Source organism: Balaenoptera musculus, chromosome 1 (genome assembly GCF_009873245.2).
Source record: "Balaenoptera musculus isolate JJ_BM4_2016_0621 chromosome 1, mBalMus1.pri.v3, whole genome shotgun sequence".
NCBI classification, from domain to species: domain Eukaryota; kingdom Metazoa; phylum Chordata; class Mammalia; order Artiodactyla; family Balaenopteridae; genus Balaenoptera; species Balaenoptera musculus.
Window position 1 is genome coordinate 31,993,771 of NC_045785.1, and position 20,998 is coordinate 32,014,768.

Below are 20,998 nucleotides of genomic sequence, written 5' to 3' on the forward strand. Positions count from 1 at the left end.
ACACCCTTGATCTGACGGGATGGGAACAGCACTTCACCTCCATGGTCTTCGTCCCCAAAACCCAGAACCCCAGTCTCACCATGAGAAAAACATCAGACAACCTGAAACTGAAGGACATTCTACAGAATACCTGACAAGTACTTCTCAAAACTGTCAAGGTCATCAAAAAACACGGGAGGTCTGAGAAACTGTAACAGTGCAGAGGTGCCTAAGGAGTTGTGATGACTATATGCCAATGTGGGACCCTGGGTGGGATCCTGGAAAAAAGACGCTGGAGAAAACTAATGAAATCTGGGTAGATCGTGACGTTTAGTAAATAATAAGATACCAATATTGGTTCATTAGTTGTGACAAACGTACCATAATCATTTAGATGTTACACTTGCCAGGGGAAACTGGGTCTGGGTATATGAGAACTCTCTGTACTATCTTAGCATATTTTCTATAAATCTCAACTGCGGTAAAATAAAAAGTTTGTTTATCTTATGTACAAAATAAAGATCCCCTGACTTCAGTGGGGAGAGTAGACTGCGGGGGACAAGAGTGAAGTCAGAGAGGCCCCCGGGAGCCTCGCCGGGTCGAGGTGGGAGCTGGGATGGGGGGTGGAGCGCTTGTCCAGCAGCGGAAATGGAGGAGGGTGCGTGCAGGGAACGCGGGTGATGGGGGCTGAGCCAGCGGGTCTTTTTAATAGGTTTGGTTTGGTTTTTGCCCGAGTTGGGGTAAATAGACGAGGAGCAGGTTTGAGGTGGGAAGTAAAGAGATGTCCTTCGGCAGGGATGTTGTTGAGGCCGTGGTAGACATCCATGGAAATGTGGTTTCAGGACAGTACGTGCTGGGGACACGCGTGTGGGAACCGCTGACGTGGAGGTGGATCTGGGGACGGGGGGACAGGAGTAGCGCGCCTGGGAGGAAGGGTGACGATGGAGAGGAAGGAGACGGCTCCCAGGCTTCCCCGGAGGGACGTCGCCTCGGGGCCTCCGTGCGCCAGTCCCCGGGTCCCTCCAGTCCCGCCTGACTGTCCGGATCGGTCCCGCCTCCCGCCTTCGCGGCCCGGGAAGCTCGGCGCCTCGAGCCCTCGGAGCGCGGAGACGGAGCGGGGCGGCGGGGAGCCAGCCGGGTGGGCGCGTCACCGCCGGGGGCCCCCTGCCCTGTGACGCGCGGGCGGGGCGCGCACGGCCGCCGCCTGTCCCCGCTGGGCGCGGAGCCGGAGCCCCAGCCGGAGCGGAGCGGACGATGGCAGCCCTGCGGCTCCTGGAGTCTGCGCTCGGGCGCCGGGTCCCCGCCGGCCGCTCGGTGCCCGCGCTGGCGACGGGCGGTGTGTGCGGCTTCGCCAGCAGCGCCCGCGCGCGTGCCAAGTCCTAGGCGGACTCCGTGGAGGCCGTGAGAGACACCCCGGACGGCGCGAGGATCATGGTCCGGGGCTTCGGCCTCTGCGCGATGCCGGAGAACCTGATAGGGGCGCTGCTCAAGATCCGCGTGAAGGACTTGACCGTGGTCAGCAGCAACGTGGGGGAGGGGAACTTCGGGCTCGGCCTTTTCCTGGGGACCAAGCAGATCACCCGCATCGTCTGCTCGTACCTGGGGGAGAACTCGCTCTGCGAGCACCAGTACCTGGCGGGCGAGCTGGAGCTGGATATCACGCCCCAGGGCACCCTGGCCGAGCGCATCTGCGCAGGGGGCGCTGGCGTGCCCGCCTTCCACACCCCCACGGCCTACGGGACCCTGGCCCAGGAGGGAGGCGTACTTAGAGGACGGCCACATCGCCATCCTGAGTCAGTCCAGGGAGGTGAGGGAGTTCCACGGACAGCACTACCTTCTGGAGCACGCCGTCACGGCCGATGTTGCTTTGGTGAAAGGGTGGAAGGCTGACCGGGCAGGAAACGCCATCTTCATGGCCAGCGCCAGGAACTTCAACGTGCCCATGTGCAAAGCTGCGAGAACCTCAGTGGTGGAGACTGAAGAAATTGTGGACCTGGGGTCGTTTGCCCCAGAGGACATCCATGTTCCTAACACTTACTTAGATCGAGGAATACAGGGAGAAAAATATGAGAAAAGAAATGAGCACATAATGATCTGGAAAGAGGATGATGAAATATGCAAGTCTGCAGATAGTATAAGGACACAGATCATCAAGGGGGCAGCTCTTGAATTTGAGGACGGCCTATATGCCAATTTGGGCATAGGAATCCCTCTTCTGGCCACCAACTACATCAGCCCCAGTATAACCGTTCATCTTCACAGTGAAAATGGAATCTTGGGCTTGGGTCCGTTTCCACTGAAAGAGGAGGTGGATGCAGATCTCAACAATGTGGGCAAGCAAACAGTCACCCTTCTTCCTGGGGGCTGTTTTTTCTCCAACGATGAATCATTTGCCATGATTCGAGGCGGACACATCGACCTAACCTTGCTGGGAGCCATGCAGGTTTCCAAATACGGTGACCTGGCTCACTGGATGATACCCGGCAAGAAGGTGAAAGGAGTGGGGGGTGCGATGGATCTGGTGTCCAGTACCAAGACCAGAGTGGTGGTCACCATGGAGCACTCCACCAAGGCCAATGAACCCAAAATCTTGGAGTAATGCACCAGACCGTTGACTGGGAATTGGTGCGTGGACCGCTTTGACTGAGAAGGTGAAATCATCACCGAGACAGCCGTGTTTGACGTGAGAGGACTGACCCTGATCAAGCTCTGGGACGGCCTGACGGCAGAGAACATCGAAAAGAGCATGGGGAGCACCTTTGGCGTCTCCCCAAATCTCAGACCCATGCAGCAGGTCGAAACCTAGCCGGAAAGTGAACCTTGGTCCCAGAGCGTGTGCTTCTCCCTTTAACCTCCTGGATTGCATCCCGAGAAAGCCGCTATCACATTTCTACATTTCACCAGCATCTGGCCGGCTTTCTCCTGCTGTCCCAGACTGGCTGCCACTGGATAGGCTTTGTTCTCTCAAGAGGGACATGCCTTTAATTAAAAACAAAAGGAAAACAGAGGCATTGACCTTATATGTCCTGTGAGTTCTGAGAAAGCTCTGCTCCAATCACCCTCCTCTCTGTCTGTGATATTTACATTAAATTCTATGCAGCTTGAGATGATCCCATGGGAAAGGTTTCACTGAAGTGCCTACTCTCGTGAGTGAATCATGAAATGTAGGGAAAAGTGATGTGGGAGGAACTGTTACCGAGCCCAAGCTCACTCTGCTCACTGCATGACAGGCCAGTAAGTCGGGAGATGAGTTGTTGAGACAAGGAAGAACGACTTTAATTGGAAAGCTAGCAGACGGAGAAGATGGCAGACTAGCATCTCAAAAAACCCATCTTGTCCTAGTCCCAATTCAGGCTGCTTTTATACAATCTTGTGGGAAGAAGGAGCAATGATCTTTCTGGCTACTTCCCACTGAATAGGGGTGATGAGGGGGTAATTGTGAAATGGAATTGATCAGTTTTGGGTCAGGAATATTCCTTAAAATTTTTAGTAAGCAATACAGTTCTCTATCTACAACTATTTGAACCTGATGAAATCTCTTCTACAATGAAATTTTAATCTCAATACTTATCCTTTTTGAAGAGCAACCTTAAGTCTTCTAAGGGTTCACAAACCCATTGCTCTCTAGGCCTCTCAGGAGTTGGGTAATTTTCTGATGACAGTGGGGCTACTTTAACCCAAGTGTGATGAATCCATGGCTTTACTCCAGCTAACTCGACAGATGAGTGCGTGGTAAGTAATACCACATGTGGTCCTGTCCACCTTGTAGTCGGTGCTCAGGCCCTTGTTCTCTCTAGATTTTAAGGAGGACTCCAGGCAGGAAAGGATGTAAGGCTACCTCAGCTGGATAGGCAGACCTACTGGAAGCAAACTCATGCACAGAGGTTAGTATAGTGCCCGGAGTTTTAACATAATTGGCAACTGCTAGATCTTTCAGAGCATTTATAGATTCTCCCTCCCCGGCAGACACCTGGAATGGTCTACCATACAATATCTCAGTGGGGCTTAATTTGAGCTGCTTCTGGGATCCACTCTGATCCTTGGCAGGGCAACTGACAAGGCCTTATCCCAAGGTAAATTAGTCTCTTGACATATTTTAGCAATGCTCCTTTTTTTTTTTTTTTTAAATTAATTAATTAATTTATTTATTTTTGGCTGTGTTGGGTCTTCGTTTCTGTGCGAGGGCTTTCTCTAGTTGTGGCAAGCGGGAGTCACTCTTCATCGCGGTGCGCGGGCCCCTCACTGTCGCGGCCTCTCCTGTTGCGGAGCACAAGCTCCAGACGCACAGGCTCAGTAATTGTGGCTCACAGGCCTAGCCGCTCCGCGGCATGTGGGATCTTCCCAGACCAGGGCTCGAACCCGTGTCCCCTGCATTAGCAGGCAGACTCTCAACCACTGCGCCACCAGGGAAGCCCAGCAATGCTCCTTTTTAATATATAATTCATTTTCTCAGTTTTTCCTGTTGATTGTGGTCTCGGATGAATGTAGCTTCCAATTAATTCGCAGTGCTTTAGATACTTGTTAGGTTATGGTAGAGACAAAAGCAGGCCCATTATCACTTTGAAGGGAGTTAGGCAGTCCAAATCGGGGGATAATTTCCTTAAGGTGGACTTTAACCACTTCAGAGGCTTTTTCTGTCCTGGTGGGATATGCCTCCACCCATCCTGAAAAAACTGTCCACAAATACTAGCAGGTGTCTGAAATTTTCTGTGGCTTGAGGCATTTGAGTCAAGTCTATTTGCCAGTCCTCAGTGGGGCAGGTTCCTCTGTGTTGAGTTCCCATCTGGGGAGGTCTGACAGCAGTCTTTGGGTTATTTTTAGCACAAATCATGCAATTTTGAGTGACTTGCTGGTTGGTCCTTTGTAGTTTAGGCCCCATTATATATTTTTGCACTCTGTAGTCCAAGTAAGGGGCTCGAAATCATGTCCCTTTAAAGCCTCATAGAGGAGCTTTACTATGAGCCTATCCATAGTTCGGGATCCAAATCCGACAAAATCCTGCCATTCCCAGAGACCCCCTCATTTGTCTGTGAGTCTTGGGTGTTCCCAAGCCTGCAATTGCCCCTTTTCTATCAGGCAAAAGACCCCGCTGTCCTTGAGAAATGACAAAACGCAGATATGTGACTTGTTTCTTACATACTTGGGGCTTTTTCTGGGAGACCTTATATACACAATTGGCCAAATAATTCAGGGTTCTTATGGTATTTTGTAGACACATTATATGCAAGGATTGCTATGAGCAAATCATCCACATATTGGAGTAAGAGTCCTTCATTCAATATTAAGTTTCTAAGATCCCTAGCCAACATTTCCCCAAACAAGGTAGGGGAATTCTTAAATCATTGAGGCAGGACTGTCCAACAATACTGTTGGACTACCTGTGTTTCTGGATCCTGCCATTCAAAAGCAAACAGCTGCTGTGATTCTTCTGCAATAAGAATGCAGAAAAAAAGCATCTTTCAAGTCCAAAACTGAGAACCAGCTGTATTCTCCAAGAATAGTTGTAAGCAGAGTGTATGGATTAGATACCACAGGGTGCAAATCTTGGACTATTTCATTAATAGCCCTCAAGTCTTGGACAAAGTGATACTCTGTTGAGTATGGCTTTTTGACTGGGAGGATAGGGGTGTTAAATGGGACCTACAAGGTTTAACCAGTCCTGTTTTCAAACTTTTTGAGAACTGGCTGAATTCCCTTTTGGGCCTCTTGCCTCAGAGGGTATTGTTTTAGATTAGATGTCCCAGTGTTCCTTTTTAATGGAATTTGTATTGGCCATGTATTTTTGGCCTTCCCTGCTGTGCCGTCAGCCCACACTTCCAGCCTTACCTTTTCATGGACCTCTGGTGGGTGCAGGGGAAGAGCTCTGTCTCCTTTTCTGGGGCATCCATGAATGCCATCTGTAGGCTTACTGTGTGCGCTGGTGGGACCCTGATGTCAAGCTGTCTTGGCAAAAAGTTACTTGAGCATTTAATTTACAAGGGAGACCTCAGCCCAAAAGAGGGATTGGACACACCAGCATACATAAGAAACTGTGTTTCAGGGTGAGGTCTCCTCATTGGCATAGAGGTTGTAAGAAAGAACAATTTTGTACTTCTCCAGAAACTGCCATGCACTGGATGGATTGAGATGTTTTCTGTGCCACCTTGGTGTTTACCACAGAGTTTGTTGCACTCGTATTTATCAGAAAGTCAATCAACTTGTCCCACACTATCAAAGTTACCTGGGGCTCCTGTGGGGAAATTGGAATTGGACGCCTCAAGTTCAAGGGAGCCCCCAGACTTATTCATTCATCATCAGAGTGTTCCTCTCTTTCTACCATATGAGAGGCTCCTGTCTTTCTTTTATTGTTTTCTTTCTTATTCTTTAGTCTAGGGCAATCTTTTTTCCAATGCCCTTCCTCCTTACAGTAAGCACATTGTTCCCTCCTCAATGGTGGCTTACCTCTCTTCCAGTTACTTGCCTTCCAGGAATCCAATGCTGCTGCCAGAAAAGTGGCATTCCGTCTTGCATCCTCTCGCTTCTGTCATTGTTCCCTGTTGTTGAACACTTTAAAAGCAACAACTACCAATTGAGAAGGGGTCATTCCAACTGCACCATGTAACTTTTGTAATTTTCTTCTTATATCTGGGTACTTTGCCCAATGCAGGTCATATTTACCATTCTCATATCTTAGGGGGTCTCAGGATCTACATCAGTGTAGCACCTATAAGATTGATAAATTCTTTCTAGAGACTCTGATGGATCCTCAGTGGGTTTTTGGTGTACCTCCTGAATTTTGTTTAAGCTCTTTTGCCTAGGTGCTCCCTTTGGAAGACCCACTAAGATACACTTCCTATAATGCTTTAGGAGCAGCATACCTCCATTATTAGGCTCCCAGTCAGGCTCAGCAGTAGGAACTGTCAGATTTGCTTCTGGAGTTCCATCTGGATCTGCTGGATGAAGCTGGTGTGCTTCCTCTCTAGCCTTGTCAATGACCATCCTTCTTTCATCCCCAGTAAGTATCATATTCATAAGAGTGTGAATGCCCAAGAGGGATGGTAAGTGGCAAAGATAGAAGTGAAAATTTCAGTCATGCGGAGGGGGTCCTCTCGGTAAGTAGGGTTATAGTTTTTCCAATTAAACAAATCTGATGTTGAGAATGGCTTGTGCATCCATAGAAACCCAGCTGGTTGGCCATCTGCATTAAGGCCTCCTATAGGATATTGGTGCAAGGGAAACTGCCCTGCTCCAGAAGTGGCTCCTAGTCCAAACTGGGTGCCCTGTCAGATCTTAGATGGTGACACCAAACCTAGCCCCTGTGCCCCGGAGGTTAGCATAGGAACTTCTAATTGATCCTCATAAGTAAAGGAAACAGCAGGCGGTGAATATGTTGGTGGCATGTGGGCGGGGGGTGGCCAGAACAACTGCTGGTGCAGTCTGCTCGGCCAGTGGGGGAGCCGGGCTGGCCAGAGGGGGGTGTAAGTTTCAAAATAACATGTCCCCACTCTCACTTTCTCCCCTTCCTCTTGTAGAACAGGTTTTCCCTTGGTTTTCTCTTTCAACTGCTGTACCATAAGGCGGCAGCAGTCTGACTTCTTTTCCTCCTGATACAATAGCATAAATGCTTCTACATACAGAATCTCATCATTTTTACCTGCTCTTTCACAAAACAATTCTAACTGCAAGATCGTATAATAATTAAGTGAGCGATCAATGGCCATTGCTCGCCTGATCCTAACATATATTGGGCCACACACTATTACAGTAAAATATCATCTCTTCTTTAGTCATAGACCCACAGCTATATTTTGCCCATTTATTTAAGATACGCCCCAAAGGGCTTTCCTTAGGGACAGATGGAGTATTCCCCATATTTATAAGTTAAATGGGCTTCCCTGGTGGCACAGTGGTTAAGAATCCGCCTGCCAAGGCAGGGGACACGGGTTCGAGCCCTAGTCCAGGAAGATCCCACATGCCGTGGAGCAACTAAGCCCGTGGACCACAACTACTGAGCCTGCGCTCTAGAGCCCACATGCCACAACTACTGAAGCCCACGCACCTAGAGCCCGTGCTCCACAACAAGAGAAGCCACCGCAATGAGAAGCCTGCTCACTGCAACTAGAGAAAGCCCGCATGCAGCAACGAAGACCCAACACAGCCAAAAAGATAAATAAATTAGATAAATAAAATTTTTAAAAAGTTCAAGAACAACAAAACACAAAAAGCACAAGCAAATTCTAACACCAAAAGCACAAAGAGATTCCACCAAGAATGAATGCAAAACAAAAGCCAACAAACTGGTTCACAGAGCAGGTAGAGTCCAACAACAATTCCCCTCTCCAGCAGGGTACCGCAATCAAATGAACAAATTGGCTTTTCCCTTAAAGGAAAAAAGCCCAAACAGAGGGGAAAATGTTCCCAGTTGTATATACTGGAGCTACTTACCCTACTATGTGAGGCCCATTGGCTCCCAAATGTTGATTCCCCGCTTCAGCTGCCCAGCGCTGGGGCAGCCAGTGCCACTTCAGGGAATTTTGAAGGAAAGATCCTTAGGACAAATGGTCCCAGTGGCTGCTAGGGCCTTACCTGAAAATTCCCCAACTGAGGCCAGCCAGCCACAAGCACCAAGGCTCCTGGCCATCTCACCAAAATTTGTTGCCGAGCCCAAGCTCACTCTGCTCAGCAGACAACAGGCCAATAAATCAGGAGACAAGTTGTTGGGACAAGGAAGAACAACTTTAATTGGAAAGCTAGCAGACTGAGAAGATGGCAGACTAGTGTCTCAAAAACACCATCTTGTCCCAGTCCAAATTTGGGCTCCTTTTATACAGAAGAGAAGAAGAGGGAGGGGACTACTGCAGTGCCAACCAATGGCTTAGCGGGACCACTAGTGGTCACTTGTTGACAGTTGCTGGCTTGGGGGAAGGGCTCACTGTGGCACTGACCAATGGCTGAGCAGGACTGCTTAGGTTGCACCTGCCCCACCCCTATTACAGAACAACTCCACCCAGAGTCTATGTAAGGCACTGTTTTATTAGAACCATAAAAACATACACACTTAATGTGAATTTGTAACTGGGAGAAATGCTGTCTGAATGAAAGATGTTTTTCCTTTGGCCCTTCTGACTTTCCTTCTGGGGCCTTTCATTTTGTCGCTAAGTTTTGTCTCCTTGTAGCCTCACCTCCCCTGCCCCCCACATATCTCCTCCTCATAGCTAAATAGATGTCTCTAGAAGGGAAGCAAGACGGTTTAGGCAGCCAGTAAACTGGTAATAGGGGCAACTGAAGGGGGAGAGACCGTTGGTGCAGACATTTCTCCGGGAAGTCTCCTCTGTGAATAAACAGCTCGCCTGTGTGTGGCCAAAGGCTGCGACTTAGGATGGGAGGAGTTCTACAAACCTGACCAATGGACTTAGATGGGTTTTCTCATCTCAAATCATAGCATTCCTGTGTTGTCCAGATCAGACACTTAGACCCTTCTTCTCTATAACAGAGCCCAAACCAGCCTGTTGTTCATACTCCCTTGAAACTCATGAGGGGCAGTGAAGTACTTTATCCTGAATCCACAGTCTCACAAACTAAACAGAAAAAAATGAGTTTCTGTTTGCGTGCGTGTGTGCATGCATGAATGCGTGTGTAAGGTTCGAACCCAGGCCTGCTGTGGAGCCCATGTTTTCTCAATGTGGCTCTAGGGCTGCACAAAATGGATAGGAGCCCGTGGGTAAGAACAGGAAGCTCCAGCTGGTCAAGGAAGGCCTTTCAGAGAGGTCTCCCTGAAGCCTCACCCTGACGGGAGGCCCGGATCCTGGAGTGGAGAGACAGTGTACCTGAGGGGACAGCCACAGAGTGTCAGGGGACCGTGACCAGGTGGGCAGTGGATGGACGTCATTGAGTGGACTGTGCAGCACCTTCTGGGGCTTCTGGGGAGGAGGACCTGATCTGCCCTGCATGGTGGGAGACGTCTTCCAGCAGCAGTCTGGGACAGGCAGAGGTTCTAGAAGCAGACGAGTTACAGGGCTGTTAAACAGTAGAAAGAAGGAAAAGCACTGAGTTCCTACTTCTCATGCGGTGAGGAAATAAATAACCTGTGGGACAAAAGCACACCTGGTCACAGCTGGATCCCCTCCAAGGGTTTCAGCCAGGCGTCCTGATTGTCCTTCAACGTGGCACTAGGGTCACATCCATGACCGCAGGCTGAGGTGGGGCAGGGGCTGCAGGGAAGGGGCAGGTGGCACCCAGAGCAGAAAGAGGCCTTGGGGAGAGATGGGAGCAATCTTGGCCTGGCCCAGGGGGAGGGGGCATGAATCCCCAGGGATGGGATAGGTCAGGGGAGCTGCCAAGACATCCGGGCCCTGATGGGGTGGTCTCAGAAATCGGGGGAGGCTGGAGGTGTCGGGGGCCTTCCTGGCCCAGAGGAGCAGCATCTTCACCTGGACCTGCGTGCAGGGGGAGGCCACAGTGTGGCCCCCACCTCGAGGTGTGGCCACACATCCCACGTCTCTCACAAAGGGGCAGCATGCCTGCCAGCACCCTCACAGGTCAGGTCTAGAGGCAGGGACGCTGGGCCTCAGAGGTTCCCGAAGTTCCTGCCTCTGCTTTCTGGAAAGGGTGCTGCCAGAGCCAGGCGGCCTGGGGGCCACCACCTGGACAGCCGGGGCCTGCCCTGTGACCCAATCTCTCTGCGCCCAGGAGACCCCAACACGATCCTTGACCAGACAGTTGCACAAAGAAAAGCCTACAGTGAACACGGCCTCGGGAGCACCGAGGGTCCCCCTGGCCTCTCCGTGGACCGGGCTCTCCAGGGACTCACAGGACAGGGCGGCTGCACACACAGGCCCGGAGGGCTGCCGGGCCAAGGCCGCCCCACGTGCCCACCAGGTGTGGGGCTCCGCTCCAGTGCCGCGTGGACGACAGCCGCCCCCCTGCCCCCGTCGCTCCACGGCCTCCTCCTGGTGCGCTCACGGGCCTTTCCCTCTGTGGCGGGGCTGCTGTGTGTCTTGTGGCTCTGCGTCCTCACGGGCCTGCTGCTCTTCCTCGTGACCCCAACCTGCCATGACCCAAACTCCCCGAACGGCTTCTCCCTGGGCCCCTTCCAGTGTCAGCTCCTGTCTCAGCAGGGTCATCCCTGAGTGGCACCTCTGATGGGCCCAGTGCATGTTTGTGGCAGGTGATGTCATAGGTCAAAGGTTAGTCTCTGGTCGATTAGTTGTTTAGTCAACTCTGGCGCATGGACTCAGGGCTAAAGCACAGCTGTGTAAGGGCCTGCGATGTCCTTGACCTGTAATGTGCAGTGGAGGATCATGAGACCCACTAATAGAACACATATGTTTATGTATGTGCACATGTGTACACTAGCTATATAAATGCACACGTGTGTGTACACATACATATATGTGCATGTGTGTATATGCCTGTGCATCACTGTTGCAACATTGGGGTGAAATGTACATGGAAGTGGGATGTTCCACCCAGTGTTATAAGAAACATTAACAGTGAGCTTGTAGTCATCCCCTGTTGTTTAGTCTGAGAAAATTGCACAGGGAAAGGAAATGAAGAGGTTCTATCACATTCTCATCTTTATGATGAAAGCCAGGAAATAGATGTCTAAAGATTAACTAATATCTAAGTATTCAGATGTATCCACTCAAAGGAATTTTATACATTTGAAATGTTCATAGTTGAGACTTAACAAGCGAGAAAATGTTTATGTGGAAAAATTGGGAAAAATACAGACTTCATTCTTACGCTCACAATTTAAATTAACATATGAAAATATCCCAGAAAAATGAAAATGATGCGTTGTAGCAGGGGAGGGGTTTTATGGGTGATATTTTTTCTAAGTTTCTTTACAGTTGTTATATATCACTTTGACAATTAAAAAACAAGAGGTCATTGGAACTACAAAGAGGTACAGGAGGATAGTTTTATCGGTGGAGGTGACTTCCAGGGATAACCAGTGTGTTTCTCCGGCGTCCTCAGGCTTTAAGCAGCTGCGGGTAAAATCCCAGTTTTACAAGCATCACTACTCCTAGGCTGAGGCCCCAGTCATGTCTCTGCCCACAGCCTTTTCTCTCTTTCTTCCTTTTCAAACCACAAACCCGCTGCTTAAGAACTTAAATGGATAAGAAGGGCTCTGGAATTAGATGCAGGTGTTTGAACGTGGACTTGGGGTAAATGTCTCTGTCTGCGGAGCCTGGGGTCTCGTTTGGGGGCATCGGGACAGTGAGTGGCCTGCTCTTGGGCGGTGCTCAGCACAGCAAGCACTGAGTCCTGGCAGCCGCTCCCGCCAGCCGGGTGTTGTAAATCCTACACTGATCCCCAGAAAGGATGGGGTGGAAGGTAGAACTCGGGCCGTGGAGCCCCGAGATGGGTGGGAACCCTGGTTCTGAGAGTGTCCGGTAGTGGAGCTCTGAGCTGTCACTGAGGGGCTCTGATGTTTCTCAGGGAAATGATGGGTCTGGCGTCACCATGAAGAGTGGTTGAGATCATCACGTGAACTGACTGAAAGCTGTAAAGCGCTGTCACAACTGGCAGTGCCCTGGACCATCACTAATCCCGAGCCTGTGCTCACGAGGACCCTCCCCGTCTCCTGCAGACCTGCCCGCTGGGGGCTGGGGCTGAACTTGGGACTCGGGTCTTCAGAGGAGGAAAGACCCAGTGGGTCCCCTGCAGCCTCAGGCTCCGTGCTCCTGGCCCGCCCACAGAGAGGTCCCTACTCTGTCCCCATGCAGGGCCCCACCCTCGAGTGACCGCCCTCTCTGCTCTCTCTGTCTCAGGGCGCAGCGTGGATCCTGGCCTGGCCGGTCTGCTGGGGCAACAGGCACCGCGCTCCAAACAGCCTTTCGTGGTCACCTTTTTCAGGGCGAGCCCCGGCCCCGTCCGAGCCCCTCGGGCGGTGAGGCCCCTGAAAAGGAGGCTGCCGAAAAGAACCAACGAGCTGCCGCCCCCAAACAAACTGCTGGGGATCTTCGGTGAGGTTGGGGACCAGGTGGTGGGGACAGAACCCTCGTGGCCTCAGTGGGGTCAGGCTGATGGTCAGTCACCCAGCCACCTTTCCTGACACCACTTTGCCCCTGCACCCTGGGGACCAGCCACTGCACGGTCATCAGGGCTCTGAGCATCTGCCCTCGCGCCCCTGCCGCCCTGAAGTCCCTTCCTGCCCTCCCTGGCTCACCACGGCCCCCTCATCCCCCTGGTCAAAATCAGGTGCCCCTGGTGGTCCTCGGTGCTGCCCCGGGTGCCCTGCAGGATCCAAGCGTTTGTGTGAAGGTGTCCCCACCAGACCAAGCCCCTTGGGACCAGAGCCCCCTGGCGCCCTCCTTTCCTTCACGGGGAGCCAGGCTTTGCTTGGCCTCAGTGGGAGCCACTTATCCTGTGGAATGGGCGTGGCTGGAGAGGCGGATGAGGTCAGGGGTGTCTCCGGAGGAAAGGAGGAGGGGCTGCTGGACGGCAGAGGGTCCCCGGGCTGTTTATTGGACCATCGGGAGTCACAGGCTGAAAGTCAGGGGAGGCTGGGCTGAGCGTGGGGTGACTGTGACCACGGGGAATCATCTGGAGCCATCGAAGGTTCTTGACCTGGGTCACGGCGCCAGCAGAGCTGCAGAGATGGGCTTTATGAGACCAAATGGGTTAGTTGCCCATCATTCATTTATTCAACAAATGAGCCCATCAGGGCGTCCCCCACCCCGGGAGCTCCCCGTGGTAGGTGCACAGAGCAGGACCCCCAGAAAAGACCTTGTCCCTTCTGTCCCCCGCAGACGACGTCCACGGCTCCCACGGCCGACAGGTGTGCCGTCGGCATGAGCTCTATGTCAGCTTCCAGGACCTTGGCTGGCTGGTAATTCCTGACTCTCCTTCTTTCCTAAATGACAGTCCCCACCTTGAAGATGGCAAGTGTATGTCCAAGAGGAGGTAGAATCATGGGGGATTTGGATTTTCTTGGTTTCTTTTCCTCTGTGTTTTTCCAAGTTCTCTAAAGGGAGAATGTGTTGCTTTTGTAGTGAAAAGTGCTTTTTTGTGAAAACCATGAAAATGGAGACTGTCTGAATCCTTAGCCATAAAATGTCAGAGCTGCAGCAGGAAAACTGAGGCCAGGGTGGGCAGTGCCTCTGGCCTCTGCTGTGACTGGGGGTGGGCTGGGGAGGACGAAGCTGAGCGCTGATGGCGCATGAAGGGGACGGAGATCGTGCCCAGCCCTGTCTGCTGAGGGTCTTCGGGTGGATGTCAGGCCTCTGGGGGAAACTGCCCTGGGAGGGGCCCGAGGGTGGGTTGATGGGCCCTGAGGCTGAGGGAGGGTAAGGGGCAGCCCTGAGTTGTGCTGTGACAGGTGCTGGACTGGGGGGCTCGGGAGGAGCACATGGGTGGGACTCACCTTCTCCCATTACCTGCCCCCAGGACTGGGTCATCGCCCCCCAAGGCTACTCAGCCTATTACTGTGAAGGGGAGTGCTCCTTCCCACTGGACTCCTGCATGAACGCCACCAACCACGCCATCCTGCAGTCCCTGGTCAGTACCGCGTCCCTCTGCCTGGACGCCCAGGGGAGGGGTTTGCGGAGAAGAGGGGCGCGTGCAGCCAGCAGGTGATGGCAGCACTGCTGTGTCAGGGAGCTTTCTCTACATGGAAACCTTTCTGCGTGCATGTGCAGTGAAATCCCACAGCTGTGCAGCAACTGGTCCCCGTGTGGGCCACCCCCAACCCGTGCACCTGAACACACGTGCACTAGACTCTTGCTGATCAGTGTGCACACGTACACACGTGCACATGGGGGACTTTCACGTCCATGCTGTGGGTACCAGACTTATAAAGGCCTGCCGGCTGGTGGTCAGAAGCACAGCCCGTGCATGATAGGCGGGCATCCCACACAGCTACTTGTGCCCTCAGAACACACACGTGCACCATGTTCACTGGCGCGTTCGGCCTCCTGTGTGTCACACACGCCCTCAGGGTCGGGGTGGGTGACACACGTGTGGGTTCTGCCCCCTCTTCCTGTGCAGGAGTCACCAGGTACCCCGTGCCCTTCTGGTTTCCCCTCCTGTTCCTTTCCCATTGGCTCTTTTTTCTGGTTCCCTCTCGGCTCTTTGTGTCTCTACAGGCTTTTGATGCCCCGATGTCTGGGGAAACTTTAAATGCTGAAAAAGATTCTAATAGGAACACTGTTGCTGCTGCTTATTGCTAAGTGTTTTAAATGTTTTTTTGTGCTGAGGCTTCTTTCTAGAACATTGACCTGGACACCCTAGTTACAGGTTGTTCAAGGTGATGCCCTAGAGCAAATGAGTTAAGGCAGCATGGACCCCAGGATAATGCCTCCTTTCCCAATGGTCACATGGGATTTGCTGGACCCCTGGGGAGCTGCCTTCCTTGAAGAAGGTCAGGGGTGATGGAGCCTGTCCTGGCAGCAGGCTGCTAAGAGCTGGGGCTTCTGGGGTAAGGCTGGGCTCTGGGGACCGGGGGCCAGGCTGCCGGACAGGGGTCCCCATGAGATGGCTTCGCCCAGATCCTGCTCAGCGGCCTCCGTGAGGCCTGGGAGGTCCCGGTGGATGGAAGCAGGTTCCCTTTTCCCTCCAGCCCCTGACAGGCTGGGGAGCTGCCTTCCGGGCCCTTCCACGTGGGGCCCCGATGAAGAGTCCAGGGTGAACGGCAGCTCGTCCTGCCGAGTCTCCAGATAAATATTTTTGTAGAGGCTGCAAGAGCTCACTCAGTCGGGCTGTCTTTAGGGGTAGAGCTGTTTGGAGGAGGGTAGCGGGATCCCCGTGCCAGGTCCCAGTCGTGCCACGGCCTCGGCCTCAGCCATGGAACTGGGCAGGTGACTCGGTCCCTGTGCCCTCAGTGGTCATCTGCCCAGAACCATCCCTGCCTAGAAATTGTTACGAGGGGTGGAGGTGCTTTCAGAAACAACAGTGTCGGACACCCCAAGGGTGAGCCTAGAAGCCTGGCCGCTAGCAGGTGTAACACGGACCTTCACCGGCTCCCAGTCTGGAGGGGGAGGCGGACCAGAAACAGCTCATGCGAACAAGACACGATCAGGGACGTTGCAGAAGCGCAGGGAGGAGAGAGGAGCAGAGGGGACCCGGGGGCGGCGCTGCAGGGGCGCAGGCAGGACCTGGCACACGTGCCGGGGACCAGCAGGGTCAGGGTCGTCCTGTCTGAGGGGAGGGGCTGTGACAGGAGCCACAGGTGCCCAGGCTGGGCCTGAGGGCAGCGGCGGGGTGGCCAAGGGGGGCGGGGCCGGGGCAGAGTTCGCGCCAGCACCTGCCGGGCTGCGGGGCGAGATGGAGCCGGGGAGGGGCGAGCGGCTGGAGCCCGGGCGGCAGGAGCTGGGGGCTGGGACGGGGTCCCCGCGGCTCTCACGCGTCTGCCTGCCGCCCCCTCCCCGCCAGGTGCACCTGATGAAGCCTGACGCGGTCCCCAAGGCGTGCTGCGCGCCCACCAAGCTGAGCGCCACCTCCGTGCTCTACTACGACAGCAGCAACAACGTCATCCTGCGCAAGCACCGCAACATGGTGGTCCGCGCCTGCGGCTGCCACTGAGGCCCCGCCCCGCCTGCTGCGCCGCCCCTCCCGGGTCAGCTCAGCCCTCCGCAGGGGGCACCCCCAACGCCCTCACAGCTCAGGCAGGGCGGCAGCCAGGGCGCCCCTCCGCTGCCCACATCCTGCCAGGGGCTGGTCCTCCCCAGGCCCCTCTGCCCCGCCCCCGCCCGGCGCCTGAGGCGGTGGTGGAACTCTGGCCTGGTGGTCTGCGTCCGCAGCAGGGTCCTACCCCAGCCCCCTCCCCAGAGGCACGGGCTGACCGTTCTTTGCGGTTGGCAGAGTGTCCTGTCTGAGGACCTGCCCTTGTCCACTGCTGGCCCAGCTGTGGGCGGATGTGGGACGAGCTCAGAGGCACCTGGAGCCCAGGATGGCCACCCCAGGGCCTTCACCGTCCACGACGGGGTCTGGGGATGTGTAGACAGGTCCTGGTCCATCTCCAGTTGCCTGCCCTTCCCAGGTGCAAAAGTGGGCATTTCTGGGCACTTCTGTTAGAGTGTGGAGTTGCCCTCGGTGTGCTATATTTGTGGATCTGAATTACCAAACCGCTGGCCACAAGGAGGCATGTGGGTCACCTCCAGAAAGAGCTAAATGAACAGCATGATTTAGGGCCAAGGCCGATGGCATTCATCTTCCCTGTCTTCCTCCCTTGACCTGCCTCTGCTGTCTGGGGAAGACATGCAGTGCGCGGACACTTTAGGGAAACAAAATATCTTGGGGGCTTTATTGACCCCATCTGGTCACCATGTTGAACCATCAGTTCAGCTCTGTGGAAAAGTTATCTTTTTGCTGAGCCAAGTACGGTGGATACGTCGGGTGGCCCAGGATGACAATGCCCAACACGGGTGACATAGTTTCCCGTAACCTTCTGCACGGCAGTCATCAATAATCAACCTTGACATTTTTTCTTTCAAATCTGGATAGAATTTCAAAATGACCAGCACAGAACTCCAGGTGGCCACCACCAACAGATTAGATTTGGCATGTGGAGTGAAAACTACCTGCCATCTCCTGCTAAGGAGCGATCCACTGCCCCCCAGTGCTCTGGGACACTGGGCAGCCTGGGGCCAGGCGTGGAGCGAGGGCAAGGCTTGTTAGCACCTGCCCGTGTCCAGAAGCTGTCAAAAACAGACTGGTCACCCAAGTCTGCGTCACCCTGTGTGCCCAGGAGCCCTGTCCTGTTTCTTGGGGCCTGTGAGCCAGAGAAAAGGCCCCTGTCCCAGGGGAATGACAGGCGGCAATTAAGCTGAGCTGGGTGGGGAGGTTCCCGGAAACCACTGCTCTCCTTGGAGCGGCCGCCGGCAGTTGGAGTGTTTATTTGATTTCTGACTTGGTAAGCCTGTAATTTACCTGGTGGAGCAGACTGCGTCCAGCTGCCCGAACCCTGAAATACTGTGTCATTAAAAGCAGAGCCTGGGCCCGCCCCAACCCACGGGCACAGCCCAGGACGTGCAGCCCTGGAATTCACTCTGCGCCCCAAGGAGGGGCTCCGGGAGCGCAGGTCTGGCAGCAGGGGTGGAGGCTGGGGCCTTGCTGCAGGACAGCAGCCCCTCCGCCTGGACCTGGGAGGGCCTCTGGGAGCCAGTGCACAGGAAGAGACCCTCCCCATGGAGAGAGGAAGGTGGTCTCCTCTGTAGCCTGGGGCTTTGAGCTCAGGCTGGCAGTGAGAGGACCAGGTACCAGCCCAAGTGTCAGGAGACCCGTATTCTGGCTCCAGCTCAGCCACTGACCTGTCTGACGTCTGGGCAAGTGCCCCCTGATTCAGGCTTCAGTTTCCCGTCTCTGGCAAGAGGACATACAAGGACTCTCACATCTCCAAAGGCTGTTCCAGCCAGAGAATCCGCCTGCCACTCTGGCCGTGTCCTCTCAGAGAGCCAAGACATGGCCTGAGCGCCCAGTTGTCCTAGGACTTGAAACCTGCCATTTCAGGGCCTTATTCAGAGCTCTCTCCTCCCAACATCAAGGGCAGTGGAGGCTTGGAAACTTTTGACAAATGTCAATGTTAGGTTTCTTCAGTGCCTAAGCACGTAACCTGGCATGGTTTGGGGCACCAGGAAAGTTTATGAAGTGAATGTTTTGAAGATGTGGACTGCCCTGCCATCAGAGGTGTAGAACAAAAGGAACATAGGATTGTGATACGACTCCCTTTTCGTGCAATAAAGCCAAAAGTCCTGCAGTCATGGCCTTCCTGACACTTCTAGCACCTTCAGCCATCCAGGTGGCCACCAAATGAAATCAAGTAGAAAAGGCTTCAGAGAAGGGAGACAATTAAGGACAGAAAGCTGATGAGGTGGCAGTGGTCAGTCACTAGGCCCACCTCGTTTATCTGGTTGCCCTTGGCAGTCTGGGTCACATTCAAGGCTGCACATGAGAAGCATAAATAAGGGCGGTCAACTCAGGCCCACTGGCGGCAAAGTACACGCTGCCAGAGGGTGGGCCCAAAGGAACAGCAGCGCCTGGGGCCATGCTGTGTGGGCACACTGCTCTGTCACCTCACCCCTGGTGCACATCTTCATAACCGAAGCGTGATCCTGGCCCAGATGCCAGCCCATCGGGCGAAGCCCTATTCTTGTGTGTCTCTATGTAGGGAAGTAGGTGACATTCTTCAAGAAATTCCCTGTAACTTCATAGGAAAGGAAGCTGTGACAGGAAAGGGTGAGCTCTGCAGCCAGCAGACCCGCTGGCAACAAGCCCTGGCTCTGCCTCTTGTTGATCTGACCACACTGCGCACCGGGGAGCCGGCTTCTCCCTCTGCAGAACGGGCTACTGGCTCTGCCCTGGCAAGGCCAGCAGGGGGAGCAGGGCCGTCCGGAGCACTTGGCACTGGGTCTGCACACCTGCGCTGAATGAATAGCATTATTAGTGGCCTTATTCTAAGTGAATTTGCAAACGTGGCCCTCTCCCGTGTGCCTTCCTATTAAAACCCACTCCTCCCAGAATGTGTCCTTGGAGGTGCTGCTGTACTTACTTCAAAGCTGTGCTTTTCCTAAAAAAATAAAAACTTGGTAGTCTCCTGGGGTGAGGTGTGGACTTGCCCCCCCCTCCGTGGGGGGGGTCGCGGCCGGCAGAGGACATGGCAGCGCTGCCCCCTCCCCGTCCTCCCACGGCCCTGCTCACTAGTGCAGCTCAAGGGAAAGTTTCTGGGGTTTGTCTCCTCACTGGGAAGCCTTGAGCAAGCATTTGGCCCTCTTTTAAAAAAAAAAAAAAAGTTTTTCTCACTTAAGAAAATATTACATGTGTGTCAGGGACACTCTTGAAAATCAAAAGCAGAATACAAACACACACAATCTCACCACATGGAGACAACCGGTGTTAATAATTCCTTCCAGGCTTCTTTCCTTAGCACATTCCTATCGGTCTCTTTATATAATATATGGGTATTCTACAAAGTTAGGATCGTACTCTATGCACTGCTTGGTGATCTGAATTATTCAATCTATGACATATTTTGAACATTTCTGTTATTAAATATTCTTTGGGAACATAGTTTGCAGTAGCACTCCATCCCTTGACTTCTGCCTTAGTTTTGTCACTTACAAACCAGGGCTCACTATTCCTTCCCCGGAGGGCAGGTGTGGGCCCCCCAATCCCATCACCTGCAGCCCTGGCCCAGCATCGGGAAGGCAGGCAGCCAGGGCACGGCCACCAGGCTGGCCATTAGCCCAGAACACCTGGACCAGGCACCTCAGCCCTGAGGCTTAGGTCACCACCTGCACAAGGGTCACAGGTGATTACCGTGCAGCAGCTTCTGGGGAAGCCCTTACACAGGCCAGGGTGAGCAATCGGCCCCTGATGACCCCCCAACCAGCCTCTCCGGCCAGTCCACTGGTCCCACCTTCCCAGGGCAATCAGGGAGGTCCAGTGACATAGTCCCCCCGCCCCCACCCTGCCCTTGTTTCACAAGGGCTTTGTGACCAGTCTTCCCTCCTGGGGCCTCAGGCCAGCCTGCTCCCCATCCCCACATCACCCCTAGGGCCAGCCATGCTGACTCTGAGTACTTCACACACATTCCCTTGTCTCCTGGACATCACACCAGCCCCGAGTGGCTGGCGTTCTCCTGGCCTCACTGCTGCGTGTTCTGACAGCCACGGCTGACCACCAGTGAGAGGGACACCTCTGCTAAGTAGTGAGGGCCCCAGCCAGGAATACTGCAGCAGTGGACCCCAGCCACGGGAGTGGACCCCAGCCAGCCAGATGGGACGAAGCCCCACCTGAAGGCAGAGAGCCAGGCTGGCACAGGGCGGCAGAGGGAGGCCTAGCACCCATCCCTCCGCAGGAACTGACCTGGGGGCACTGGGGCCAGCAGGCTGCCCCACCCCCCCGACTCAACCTGATCTCAGCCCAAAATGAGAACACAGGCTGAGGGAACCAGCCCAGCCCAGCAGTTTCTGAATGTTGAGACTCGATCCAGACAGCCAGTCGCAGGCGGCAGGGGAGCAGGTGGCAGCCCTGGAGGAGGTTTCTGGTGACTGAGCACCTGACGGGGCTCAGCCTCGGCACGGCGGGTTGCTGTGAG

The 20,998-nt window shown here is 54.0% G+C and overlaps 1 protein-coding gene and 1 pseudogene across 1 annotated transcript in view; both read left to right on the top strand.

Moving 5' to 3' along the window:
* Positions 1–16,485, top strand: part of LOC118886240 (bone morphogenetic protein 8B-like) — a 42,789-nt gene extending 26,304 nt beyond the window's left edge. Inside the window, exons 4-7 of the mRNA XM_036835672.1 lie at positions 12,735–12,929; positions 13,716–13,795; positions 14,353–14,463; positions 16,336–16,485. Of these exons, the coding sequence (XP_036691567.1) occupies positions 12,735–12,929; positions 13,716–13,795; positions 14,353–14,463; positions 16,336–16,485 (536 nt within the window). The remainder of the gene's footprint in view (positions 1–12,734; positions 12,930–13,715; positions 13,796–14,352; positions 14,464–16,335) is intronic.
* On the top strand, positions 1,234–2,785 carry LOC118886234 (annotated as a pseudogene).
* Positions 16,486–20,998: the final 4,513 nt, after the last annotated feature.